Source organism: Bos indicus, chromosome 15, assembly GCF_029378745.1.
Source record: "Bos indicus isolate NIAB-ARS_2022 breed Sahiwal x Tharparkar chromosome 15, NIAB-ARS_B.indTharparkar_mat_pri_1.0, whole genome shotgun sequence".
Classification (NCBI taxonomy): Eukaryota; Metazoa; Chordata; class Mammalia; order Artiodactyla; family Bovidae; genus Bos; species Bos indicus.
Genome location: NC_091774.1, coordinates 18,372,485 through 18,386,482, shown reverse-complemented (window position 1 = coordinate 18,386,482; position 13,998 = coordinate 18,372,485). Strand labels below are relative to the sequence as shown.

General features: G+C 35.9%; 1 protein-coding gene across 1 annotated transcript in view; it reads left to right on the top strand.

Moving 5' to 3' along the window:
* Positions 1 to 1,970, top strand: part of C15H11orf65 (chromosome 15 C11orf65 homolog) — a 115,736-nt gene extending 113,766 nt beyond the window's left edge. The window contains exon 9 of the mRNA XM_019975666.2: positions 1,351 to 1,970. Within this exon, the coding sequence (XP_019831225.2) occupies positions 1,351 to 1,502 (152 nt within the window). The 3' untranslated portion in view covers positions 1,503 to 1,970. The remainder of the gene's footprint in view (positions 1 to 1,350) is intronic.
* The last annotated feature ends 12,028 nt before the right edge of the window (positions 1,971 to 13,998 follow it).

The window sequence follows — 13,998 nt, the reverse complement described above, 5'->3', positions numbered from 1 at the left end:
CACAGGAAAAACCATAGCCTTGACTAGACGAACCTTTGTTGGCAGAGTAATGCCTCTGCTTTTGAATATGCTATCTAGGTTGGTCATAACGTAAAGTGCTTTATAAAATTGATTCATTTGATCTTCAGAACAACCCAATGAGACAGGTTCTATTATCCACATTTTAAAGAGATGCCAAGTTACTTGCTCAAGGTCACACAGTCCCTGTGAGGGCCAGGATTTGAACTGAGACTGGGTAGCTCTAGAAACCATACTCTCTAGACACCATAGTCTTAATGATGACTACCCCTGCTGCCATTTAGTGTTCCACTGCACTTGGAATAAAACCCTAACTTTATCATGGCACTCCGGCTCTGGTTTAGCTTTTCATCCTTAACACGTCCCACTCTCTCCCCCTCACTCACAACAACTTAGCATCACTGCAATCTTGCCTGGTCCTCAAGCACACTTTGTGGCTTCACTTCAGGGGCTTCATGCAGTTGATGGCCTTCTGGAGAACAGGTGTAGGCAACTATCTTTACTTGAAGGCAAGTTATCTGTTTTGTTTGCTACTGAATTCCCAGTGTGTAGAACACAGTAGAGTCTCAAAGGCAAATAAAAAAATATAAAAGAGTGACAAGTACAAAATGGAAGCAGAGAATATTATTTACTGGGCTAAAAGATTATTGTGGGAAAAAGAGAAAAGATATAACACTAATTGGAAGGAGCATAAGAGCATGTGAAAGCAGTTTTAAGTAATGGAGATCTGCATCAGAACAGAAGGCAGGTAATACATTGCAGATGCTGGCAGTAAAAAGGGGAGAGAGCATGTGCCACTTCTGCAAGAAGCAAGAGGAAATCAAAATTCAGAATTTGAAAAAACTTTAGCTCTAGGGACAGAAAAGGTTTTTCTTTGTAAATAAAGAATTGTTAGCTAATGGTTGATTGTGGAGCACTAACTAAATGCCTTACCTTCACCATCACACTTAGTTCTCACAAAGATAAGCCGAGGCATGTGCTATTATTATTCCTATCTTATAGATGAGGACATTGAGACAGAGGTTAAGTAACTTGCTTTAAATTACAGAGCTAGCAAAAAAAAAAAAAAATATATATATATATATATATATATGGCTATCTAGTAGTAGATCAAACCTCAAACACAGATCCTACAGAGACTTTTAAAGATGGACAATGAAACATGGTCATGAAATGTAGAATGATCTCAGAAATACAGGATACAAAGATATCTGCTCTAAGAGTGGTGAGAAGGAATGTGGAATAGACCTTACCTGGCACACAGTAGCATATTGAATGAGCTATATCCTGTCACGTCTGGCATCTTTCTAAATGTTTGTCATTCCTCTCTAGGTTTCAGGTTTGAGAAAGCACAAGAAAAAATACATGACTATGAAGATACATTGGAAGAGGCAAAGGAAACACAAAAAGATACTTCATTTGAAACTATTTATGAAGAGCCTCATTTTACTAGACTAAAGCCTGATTCCACTTATAGAATATAATTATATAAAAGTATGTAATTATAAACTATAATTTCCTTTCTGAGCTATAACCCTTCAGCTCTGATTCCATCAGTTACAGTCAAGAGATAGTTTATTCTGGCTGGAATGACTTCTATATTCTTGACACAGACTCTAACCCAATTAAGTAAGGAAGATTAAACAGAAATAGAACACCAGACTGAATACAGTAGTCATGGAAAATGTAGAAATTAATCCTGTTATCCTGAGAAACTGAGAAACTGTAGTCTAACAATTACACTTAAATAAAAATATATTTAGGTGCAAAAAAAAACCCCTCAGTCAGACTGTTTTTCTTCTTCATGTAAAGCATTCATTATTTGTGCATTTCTATCGAGCAGAGCCCTTTTTTCATTAAAAAAGGAAAAAGGGCAGTGTAGCAAGTTCTCCTTTTATTAGAATCTGAAAGCCAGCTTCCCTGGTGGCTCAGATGGTAAAGAATCAGCCTGCAATGCAGGAGACCCAGGTTCGATGCCTGGATCAGGAAGATCCCCTGGAGAAGGGAATGGCTATGATTAGTCACCCGGTGTGTCCAACTCTTTTCAGCCTCATGGACTGCAGCCTGCCAGGCTCCTCTGTCCATGGGATTCTCCAGGCGAGAATACTAGAGTAGGTTGCCATGCCCTCCTCCAGAGGATCTTTCCAACCCAGGGAGCAAGCTCAGGTCTCCTGCATTGCAGGCAGATTCTTTACTGTCTGAGCCACCAAGGAAGCCCAAGAATAGTGGAGTGGGTAGCCTACCCCTTCTCCAGGGGAACTTCCTGTCCTAGGAATCAAACTTTGATCTCCTGCATTGCAGGCGGATTCTTTATCAGCTGAGCTACCCAGGAAGCCCCAATGTATATTTAAGGAAAACAAATTTGTTCATATAATTTACATATACATTCACCCATTTTGAGTATTCAGTTTGAGTTTTGACAAATGTATAAAGTTATGCAATTTCCACCACAATCAAGATACAATCCATTTTCATCACCCCTAAAATGTACATCTTTGTAGTCAATTCACCACCCCATGTCATGCCACAGAACATGACTGATCTTTCAATCACTACTATTCTGCCTTCTCTAAACTGTCACATAAATGGAATCATACTATATGTAGTCATTATTGGTCTTGTTTCTTTATGATTATGCTTTTGAAATTCAATCTTGTTGCTGCATATTTCAGTAGTTTCTTTCTTTTTTGACTACTGTTCCATTACATGGCTATATTACAATTTCTTTATCCATTCACAAGATTGATGGACATTTGGTTGTTTCCAGTTTTGGATCATTACTGAAATAATGGGGAGTGGAATTGCTAGGGCAAATAATAACTATAGGTTTAGTTATCTATTTATTTATTGATGTATACTTGCTTTACAATGTTTCAGGTATATATCAAGGTGATTCAGATATATATCAATATGTGTATATTTGTTCAGATTCTTTTCCATTATACTTATTACAAGATATTGAATATAGTTCCTTGTGCTATACAGTAGGTCGTTGTGTATTTTATATATAGTAGTGTGTATCTGTTAATCCAAAATTCCTAACTTATCCCTCCTCCCTTCCCCTTTGGTAAACGACTTTTTGTTTTCTAAATGAGTCTATTTCTGTTTTGTGGATAATTTCATTCATGTCATTTTAAATTCTACATATAAGTGATATATAGTGTTTGTCTTTCTGACTTATAACACTCAGTATGACAGTCTCTAGGTCCATCCATATTGCTGCAAATGGCATTATTTCATTCTTTTCTGTGGCTTGTATTCCATTGTATATATGTACCACATCTTCTTCTGTTGATGGACATTTAGGTTGCTTCCATGTCTTGGCTATTGTAAACAGTGCTGCAGTGAAGACTGGGGTGCATGTATCTTTGGGGGCCATGTTTTCCTTCAGATATATGCCCAGGAGTGGCACTGGTAGTTCTATATTTAGTTTTTTAAGGAATCTCCACAGTGTTCTCCATAGCGCCTGTACAATGTACATTCCTATCAGTGTACGAGGGTTGCCTTTTCTCCACACCCTCTCCAACATTTATTATTTGTAGATTATTGATGATGGCCATTCTGAGCAGTGTGAAGTGATACCTCATTGCAGTTTTAATTTGCATTTCTCTAATAATTAGTGATGTTGAGCATCTTTTCATATGCCTATTGGCCATCTTTATGTCTTCTTTGGAGAAATGCTTATGTAGGTCTTCTACGTATTGATTTTTTTATACTGAATGGTATAAATTGTATATTTTGGAAATTAACTTTTTATCACTTGCATTTGTTTGCAAACATCTTCTCCCGTTTTGTAGGCTGTCTTTTCACTTTATGATCTCCTTTGCTGTGAGAAAGCTCTTAACTTTAACTAGGTCTCATTTATGTGCTTGTTTCCATTACTCTAGGAGACAGATCCAGAAAAATATTGCCACAATTTATAGCAAAGAGTGTCTTCCTTGTTTTCTCTAGGAGTTTTATATTATCTGGGCTTACATTTAGGTCTTTAATCTAGTTTATTTTTCCATGTGGTGTTAGAGACTGTTCTAATTTCACTCCTTTACATGTAGCTGTCTAGGACTTCCAGCAGCACTTATAGAAGAGACTGTTCACTATTGTATAGTCTTGTTTCCTTTGTCATAGATTAATTGACCATAAATGCTTGGCTTTATTTCTGGGCTTTCTATCTTGTTCCATTGATCTACCTGTCTGTCTTTGTGCCAGTACTATACTGTTTTGATTACTGTGGCTTTGTAGCTTCATCCTATAGTATGAAATCAGGGAATGTGATTCCTCCAGCTCCATTCTTCCCGCCCCCATCCCCCACCCCCCCAAGGCTATTTTGGCTATTCAGAGTCTTTTGTGTTTTCATATAAATTACAAAAAATTTTGGCCCAGTTCTGTGAAAAACACCATTGGAAATTTGAAAGGGATTGCACTGAATCTGTATATTGCCTTAAATAGCATGGTCATTTTGTGTATGTGTGCACATTGTCTAAGTTGGGTCTGACGCTTTGTAATCCCATGGATTGAGGCTTGCCAGGCTTCTCTATCCATGGAATTTTCCAGGCAGAAACACTGGAGTGGGTTGTAATTTACTCCTCCAGGGTCATTTTAGCAAATGTTTATCCTAGGGGATGTAGAGTGAATAGCCTCTCATTGTGATTTTAGTTTGTATTTTCTAAATAACTTATGATAGTGAAGAACTTTAAAATGCTTATCCACCATTTGGTATCTTCTTTGGTGAAATGTCTCTTCAAATCTTTGGCCAATTCTAAATTGTTTTTTCCATTATTGTGTTAAAATACTTTAAAATATTTTCTAAAAACAAACCCTTTATCAGATACTATTTTGCCAATGTGAGTGGTGTTTTCATTTTCTTTTACGATGTCTTTTAGGATAAAAAGTATTTAACGGAGTTCAAGTTAACATTTTTTTCTTTTTTTAATTCAATTTTTATTTTATGCTGGGGTATAGTTAATTTACAGTGTTTGTTTCAGATATACATCAAATGGTTCATTTATACATACCTTTATCCATAATTTTTTCTTAATATATACATTTTATTTAAGTATAGCTGACTTACAATGTTTTAGGTGCACAGCAAAATAGTATTCATGTACACATATATTTGAAATTATTTTCCATTATAAGTTATTACAAGATATTGTAAGTTATTACAATATTACAAGATATTATAAGTTCCCTGTGTGATAACAGTAAACCTCTGTTGCTTGTTGCATATCCATTTCTTAAAATTAGAAATCTAGCATGCTATTTATACTAAGTCAAATAAGTGGAATCAAAATGTCATACAGTTTTTAGTTAGGCAAAAATTCATAACTTTCCTATTATATATATTATGCATATTATTTATATCAGTTCAGTTCAGTTCAGTCGCTCAGTCATGGCCAATTCTGTGCGACCCCATGGACTGAAGCACACTAGGCCTCCCTGTCCATCATCAACTCCCAGAGCTTACTCAAACTCATGTCCATCGTGTCAGTGATGTCATCCAACCCTCTCATCCTCTGTCGTCCCTTTCTCCTCCCACCTTCAATCTTTCCCAGCATCAGGGTCTTTTCCAATGAGTCAGTTCACCATATCAGGTGGCCAAAGTACTGGAGTTTCAGCTTCAGCATCAGTCCTTCCAATGAACACCCAGGACTGATCTCCTTTCGAATGGACTGGTTGGATCTCCTTGTAGTCCAAGGGACTCTCAAGAGTCTTCTCCAACACCACAGTTCAAAAGCATCAATTCTTTGGTGCTCAGCTTTCTTCACAGTCCAACTCTCACATCCATGCATGACTACCAGAAAAACCATAGTACTGACTAGACGGGCCTTTGTTGGCAAAGTAATGTCTCTACTTTTTAATATGCTGTCTAGCTTGGTCATAAGTTCAGTCGCTCAGTTGTGTCCAACTCTTTGCAACCCCATGAATTGCAGCACACCAGGCCTCCCTGTCCATCACCAACTCCCAGAGTTCACTCAAACTCACATCCATCAAGTCGGTGATGCCATCCAGCCATCTCATCCTCTGTCATCCCCTTTTCCTCCTACCCCCAATCCCTCCCAGCATCAGAGTCTTTTCCAATGAGTCAACTCTTTGCATGAGGTGGCCAAAGTATTGGAGTTTCAGCTTTAGCATCCTTGCTTCCAAAGAATACCCAGGACTGATCTCCTTTAGAATGGACTGGTTGGATGTCCTTGCAGTCCAAGGGACTCTCAAGAGTCTATATATGCGTACAAAAGCTTTTCGACTATGCTTAATAAAGGTTTGAGAAAAAGCATCAAAAAACAAAAAGAGATGGAGAAATCTGAAAACATAAACTACATGAAATGAGAACACTGAATATGAAATAGAAAAAGTGAAACAAACTAGATAAAAATAAAAGATCATCATATAGCTCAGTTGTTTTTAACCATGGCTGCTCACTAGAAATATATCTGGAAAAAAGCAATAACTAGGCATTTGTATTTTTTTAAAACTTTCAAGATAATTCTGATATGCATATGGATTTTAAAAAGTGACCACAGGTTTTTCTAATTTGGTGTTATAAATTTTTGGTGATATAGAGTACTGTTATTTTTCTCTTACCAATCATGATACAATGGTATCAAGTGAGTAATAGTTACATAACCACAATAGTAAAAGATGTTTATCAGTTTTCACAATCAATAGCTAGACAAAAAATAAAAGATAATTATAATTGCAAGCCATAATGGGAACATGACAATAGAAAATAATTACATATAATTTGGGGGTCAAGCAGACTAATGTGGTAATATGTGAACGTGAATACATGCATAAGTTTTCATCTACCCAAACAGTCTATGTCTTTTGGTTGGTACATTAATCCATTTACATTTCAAGGTAATTATCAATATATACGATACTATTGTCTTTTTTATTTTTTAAAATTGTTTTAGGTTTATTTTATGTAGGTCTTTCCCTTCACTTGTGTTTCCTGCCTAGAGAAGTTCCTTTAGCATTTGTGGTAAAGGTGGTTTGGTGGTGCTGAATTCTCTTAACTTTTGCTTGTCTGGAAAGCCTTTGATATTTCCATCAAATCTGAAGGACAGTCTTGCTGGATAGAGTATTCTTGGTTGTAGGTTCTTCCCTTTCATCACTTTAAATATATCATGCCATTCCATTCTGGCTTGTAGAGTTTCTACTGAGAAATTAGCTGATAGTCTGGTGGGAGTTCCCTTGCATGTTGTCTTTATTCCCTTATTGCTTTTAATATTTTATCTCTGCCTTTAATGTTTATTGGTTGGATTACTATGTGTCTTGGTGTGTTCCTCCTTAGGATTAGCCTTCCTGGGATTTTCTGTGCTTCCTGTACTTGGTTGACTATTTCCTTTGCTATGTTCAGGAAGTTTTCAGCTATTATCTCTTCAGATATTTTCTCAGGTCCTTTCTCTCTTCTTCTTCTGGAACCTCTATAATGTGAATGTTGTCCCAGAGGTCTCTTAGGCTGTCTTCATCTTTTGCATTCTTTTCTCTATATATGGTTCTGTGGCAGTGATTTCCACCATTCTGTCCTCCAGGTCATTTATCCATTCTTCTGCCTCAGTTACTCTGCTACTGATTCCTTCTAGTGTATTGTTCCTTGGAAGAAAAGCTATGGAAAACTTAGAAAGCATATTAAAAAACAGAGACATTACTTTGCCAACAAAGGTCCGTCTAGTCAAAGCTACGGTTTTTACAGTAGTCACATATGAATGTGAGAATAGCACCATAAAGAAGGCTGAGCACTGAAGAATTGATGCTTTTGAACTGTGGTGTTAGAGAAGACTCTTGAGAGTCCCTTGCACTGCAAGGAGATCCAACCAGTCCATCCTAAAGGAAATCAGTCCTGGGTGTTCATTGGAAGGACTGATGTTGAAGCTAAAACTCCAATACTTTGGCTACCTGATGCAAAGAACTGACTTATTGGAAAAGACCCTGATGCTGGGAAAGATTGAAGGCGGGAGGAGAAGGGGATGACAGAGGATGAGATTGTTGGATGGTATCACTGACTTGATGGACATGAGTTTGAGTAAACTCTGGGAGTTGGTGGTGGATAGGGAGGCCTGGTGTGCTGCAGTTCATGGGGTCGCAGAGTCGGACACGACTCAGTGACTGAACTGAACTGAACTGAATCAGAGAAAGTGTGCTGCTAGGCGCCCTAGAAGTTTTCTAAATAAGGCCACTTCACCAAGATTGGAAAAGCTAACCAACCTACCTAGTACATAGAAATAAACACAGAGAATTAGGCAAAATGAGGAGATAGAAATTTATGTTCCAAATAGTGGAATAAGACAAAACATCAGGAAAAGAACTAAACATCTATCTATCTAACAACAAAATATTTATCTATCAGATAAAGAGTTCAAGGTAGATTGTAAATGTGCTCACTGAACTCTGGAGAAGAACAGAGAACACCATGACGATTTAAGCAAGGAATTAGAAAATATAAAGAAAAACCAAAAGCAGTTGACAAATAAAATAACTGAAATAAAAAACATACTAGAAGGAATTAACAGTAGATTAGATAATACAAAGGAATGGATCATCAGATTAGAAGACAAAGTAGTAGAAATTCCCAAACTGAACAGAGAAATGAGAAAATAATTTTAGAAAATGAGTATAGTTTAAAAGACCTCTATGACAACATAGAACATACTATTAATAGCATTCACATTATAGGGGTCCTAGAAGAAGACAGAAAAGGGAAGATAACTTACCTGATAATCACTGAAAAATTTCCTAACACGGGGAAAGAAAAAGACATCAAAGTTCACGAAGCACTGCTGCTGCTGCTAAGTCGCTTGAGTCATGTCTGACTCTGTGCGACCCCAGAGATGACAGCCCACCAGGCTCCCCCATCCCTGGGATTCTCCAGGCAAGAACACTGGAGTTGGTTGCCATTTCCTTCTCCAATGCATGAAAGGGAAAAGTGAAAGTGAAGTCGCTCAGTCATGTCCGACTCTTAGCGACCCCATGGACTGCAGCCTACCAGGCTCCTCCGTCCATGGGATTTTCCAGGCAAGAGTACTGGAGTGGGGTGCCATTGCCTTCTCCTCACGAAGTACAGAGAATCCCAAACAAGATGATTCAAAGAAGTCCATATAAAGACACATCATAATTGAAATTGCAAAGGGAGTTCTCTGGTGGCCTAGTGGTTAGGATTCTAGGCTTTCACTGTTGTGGCCTGGGGTTCAATCTCTGGTCAGGAAACTGAGATCCCAGAAGATGCCCAGTGCAGCCAAAAGAAAAAAAAAAGTTTTTAATTAAAATCACAGAAATGCAATGTAAAGAGAATTTCAGGAGCAGCATGAGAAAAGCAGTTAGTAAAATACAAAGAAACCTCCATAGGGAATCAGCTGAATTTTCAGCAACAATTTTGTAGGCCAAAAGGGAGTGTCGTGATTAAGTGGCAAAAACTTACAACCAAGAATACCCTACCTGGCAGGTTGTCCCTCAGACCTAAAGGAGAGATAAAGAGTTTCAAGGACAAACAAAAGCTAAAATGGTTCAACACCATGAAACTGGCTATATTTATATGTTATAGGGAGCTTTGTGGTAACCAGAAACCAAAACCAATAATAGACACACAAGAAGCATAAAGGAATCTAAACACAAAACTAAAGAAAACCATCAATTCACAAGGAAAGAAGACAAAAGAAAAAAGAAACAAAAAGTAACTACAAAATCAACCAGAAAACAATTAACAAAATGACAATAAAAACATGTATATCACTAATCACTTTAAATGTAAATGGACTAAATGTTCCAACCGAAAGACTCAGAACAGTTGAATGTTGACTGTTGAAAGACACAGAACAGAAAAACAAGACCCATACATGCTGCCAACCAGAGACTCATTTCAGATCTACAGACACACACAGACTGAGTCATAAGATGAAAAAAAGGTATTCCATGCAAAAGGAAATCAAATGAAAACCAGGATACCAATACTTATATCAGACAAAATAGATTTTAAAACACATACTGTAACAAGAGACAAAGAAGGACATTACATGATGAAGGGATCCATCCAAAAGGGTAAAACTGTCGGGGTGCACCAAACATAGGAACACTTAAATACATAAAGCAAACATCAGCAGACATAAAGGAAGAAACTGGTAATAACACAGAAGGGGACTTTTAACACCTCATTTACATCAATGGATGGATCATCTGACAAAACCAGTAAGGAAAAACACTGGCCTTAAATGACACATTAGACCAGATGAACTTGATAGATTACAATACATATACAATACATTCCATCAAAAGTAGCTGAATATACATTCTTTTCAGTGCATGTGGAACATCTTCCAGGAAAGACCACATGCTAGGCCAGAAAACAAGTCTCAATAAACTTAAGAAGATTGAAATTGTATCAAGTATCTTTTCTGATCACATGGCATGACACTGGAAATCAATCTACAAGAAAAAACTACAAAAAACACAAAAACGGGGAGGCTAAACAACATGCTACTAAACCACCAATGAGTCATTAAATAAATCAATGAGGAAATTAAAAACTGCCCGAAGACAAATGAAAATAAAAACACAATGATCCAAAATCTATGGAAAAAAAGCAAAGCAGCTCTAAGAGGGAAGTTTATAGTAATACAATCTTACCTCAGGAAACAAGAATTATCTCAAATAAACAATCTAAAGTTAGATCTAAAAGAATCAGAAAAAGAACAAACAAAACCCAGAGTTATTAGGAAGGAAATCATAGAACTCAGAGCAGAGATAAATGAAATGAGATTTAAAGAAAAAAAAAAAAATTAGTGAAACTAAGAGGTAGTTCTTTGAAAGATAAAATTGACAAGCCTTTTTATCAGAATCATCACGAAAAAGAAAGGCCCAAATAAATAAAACCAGAAATTAAGGAAGAGAAGTTACAAACAAAAGTCCAGGACCAGATAGATAACTTCAACTAAATTCTGTTCAACATTTAAATAAAAATATACACCTGTTATCAAACTATTTCAAAAAACTGAAGTGGATGGATGCTTCTAAAATTACTCTGTAAGACCAGCATCACTCTGTAAAACCAGAGACATCACAATTACAGGACCAAATTACTGACAAATACAGATGCAAAAATCCTCAACAAAATATTAGTAAGTGGAATTCAACCACATATTAAAGGGATCATATACCATGAAGTGGGACTTATACAGGGATGAAAGGACAATTCCAAACCCACAAATCAATGAAATATACCACATTAAAAAATTGAAGAATAAATCCCATGATTATCTCAATAAACACAGAACTTTTGACAAAATTCAACACCCATTTATGATAAAAAGTCCAAAGACAGTGGGACAGAGGGAGCATAGTCCAACATAATAAAGCCCACATATGACAAACCTATTACCAACATAATACTCAATGGTGAAAAGCTGAAAGAATTTTCTCTAAGATCAGGAATAGGACAAGGATGCTCATTCTTGCCACTTTTATTCAACACAGTATTGGAACTCATAGCCATAACAGTAAGATGAGAAAAAGAAATAAAAGGAATCCAAACTGAAAAGGAAGAAATAACTCTCACTGTTTGCAGATAACTTGATACTATATATAGAAAATCCTAAAGATGCCACCAAAAACCTATAAGAATTAATAAAGGAATTCAGTGAAGTTGCAGGACACAAAATTAATATACAGAAATCTGTTTTGTTTCTGTACACTAAAAACAAGATATGAAAAAGAAAAGTTAAGGGAATAATTCCATTTAAAATTACATCAAAAAGAATAAAATCCCTAGGGAAAAAATCTAAGGAGGTAAAACTTTTCCAACATACTTAGAAAACTAAAATACATTATTGAAAGAAATTGAGATGACACAAATGGAAAGATATACTGTGCTCATAGATTAGAAGAATATTATTAAAATAACTATACCACCCAAGGCAATCTACAGATTTAATGCAATCCCTATCAAAATACCAAGGGCATTTTTCACAGAACCCAAACAAATAATTTTATAAATTGTATCGAAACACAAAAGACCCAGAATAGCCAAAGCAAACTTGGCAAAGAAGAACAAAGCTGGTGGTTATCATGCTTGCCAATTTCAAACAACACTACAAAGCTACAGTCATCAAAACAGGATGGTACTGGTATAAAAACAGGCAGATCAATTGAACAGAATAGAAAGACTAGAAATAAACCTCCACACTTTTGGTAAATTTATCTATAACAAAGAATCAAAAATATGGGAAAAGATAGCCTCTTCAATAAATGGTGTTGAGAAAATCAGATAGCTACATGCAAAACAATAAAAGTGGACTATTATTTTTCTATACCATATACAAAACTAAATTCAAACTAAATTAAAAATTGAAGTCATAAAATTCCAAGAAGACAACAAAGGCAGTATGATCTTTGACATCGATCTTAAAAAAAAAAAGTAATACCTTTTTTTGATCTGTCTCCTCAGGCAAGGGAAAGCAAGACAAAAAAATAAACTAACATGATTATATTAAAGAAGAAAGCTATCAGCAAAATGAAAAGGCAGTCTATTGCAAAGGAAAAGACACTTGGAAAGGACAAATCCAATAGGAGGTTAATATCCAAAATATACTCAACTAAACATCAAAAAACCAAACAACCCAATGAAAAGATAGAAGTCTTGAATAGATATTTTTTCCAAAGAAGACATACAGATAGCCAACAGACATATTAAAAGATGCTCAACATCACGGATCATCAAGGAAATGCAAAACAAAACCACAATGAGTTATCACCTCATACCTCTCAAAAGAGCCATCATCATAAAAACAACAAATTACAAGTGTTGATGACAAGGATGTGAGGAAAAGGAAACCATGGTGCACTGTTTTATGAGAAAAAGTTCTAGAGGGTTCTCAAAAAATTAAGATGAGAACTGACATATGGCCCAGAAATTTCACTTCTGGATGTCTACCCCCAACAAAAAACAAAATTCAAAAAGATATACGAACTGCAATTTTCATAGCAGCATTACAATAGCTAAGAAATAAGCGCAACATGAGTGTCAAGCAATAGATGAATGGATAAAGAAGATGTGGCATATATATAATGGCATACTACTCAGCCATTAAGAAAAGAATGAAATATCACCATTTGCAGCAACACAGATGAATCTAGAGGGTAGAGTAAGTATAGTAAGTGAAATAAGTCAGAGAAAGACAAATAGTGCATTATGTCACGCACATGTGGATTCTAAAAAACAACACACAGCAAAATGAAAGAAGACTCACAGATGCAGAGAATAGGCTGTTGTCACAGGGCAGACGGTGTAGGGGGCAAAATGGGTGAAGAGAAATTAAGAGGTACAAACCTCCAGTTATAAAATAAATAAACCTGGGGGATATAATATACAGCATAAAGAATATGGTCAATAATACTGTAATAACCTTATATAGGGACAGATGGTTATCAGATTTATGCAAGTGATTTAATAATGTACACAAATGTCAAATCACCATTGAGTACACCTGAAGCTAACATAATACTGTATATAAACAATATTTCAATTGAAAAAAATAAAGTAAAAACAAAACAAACAAACCCCCCCCCAAAAAAAATCTGCAACCAGCTGAGTGATTACCATTTTCTCTCTTAAAATTCTTCCAACTCTTCACAATCATGGATAAAACTTTTAAATACTGCTTAAGCAGTAAGAAATATTAAGTATTTACAAAGAATTATAAATCTACAGTGAATATTCTAATACTAGGCAACATTTTGGGGTGGTTTTCATATAACTTAACATTAAGCAAAGCAGAACCAGGTTTTCAGAACTGTCAGCAGACAATTGTTTTCCTCCTAAGACTGGTTGTTCCTTGAAATAACTCATTGGATTTATAAAAAGTATACAATTTTTTTCTTGCAATGATGACAGAAAATGCATTAAGATGGCTACAACTGAAACAAAAAAATCAGAAAATAGCAGGTGTTTGTGAGGATGTGGAGAAATCAAAGCCCTTTGGCACTGTTTGTAGG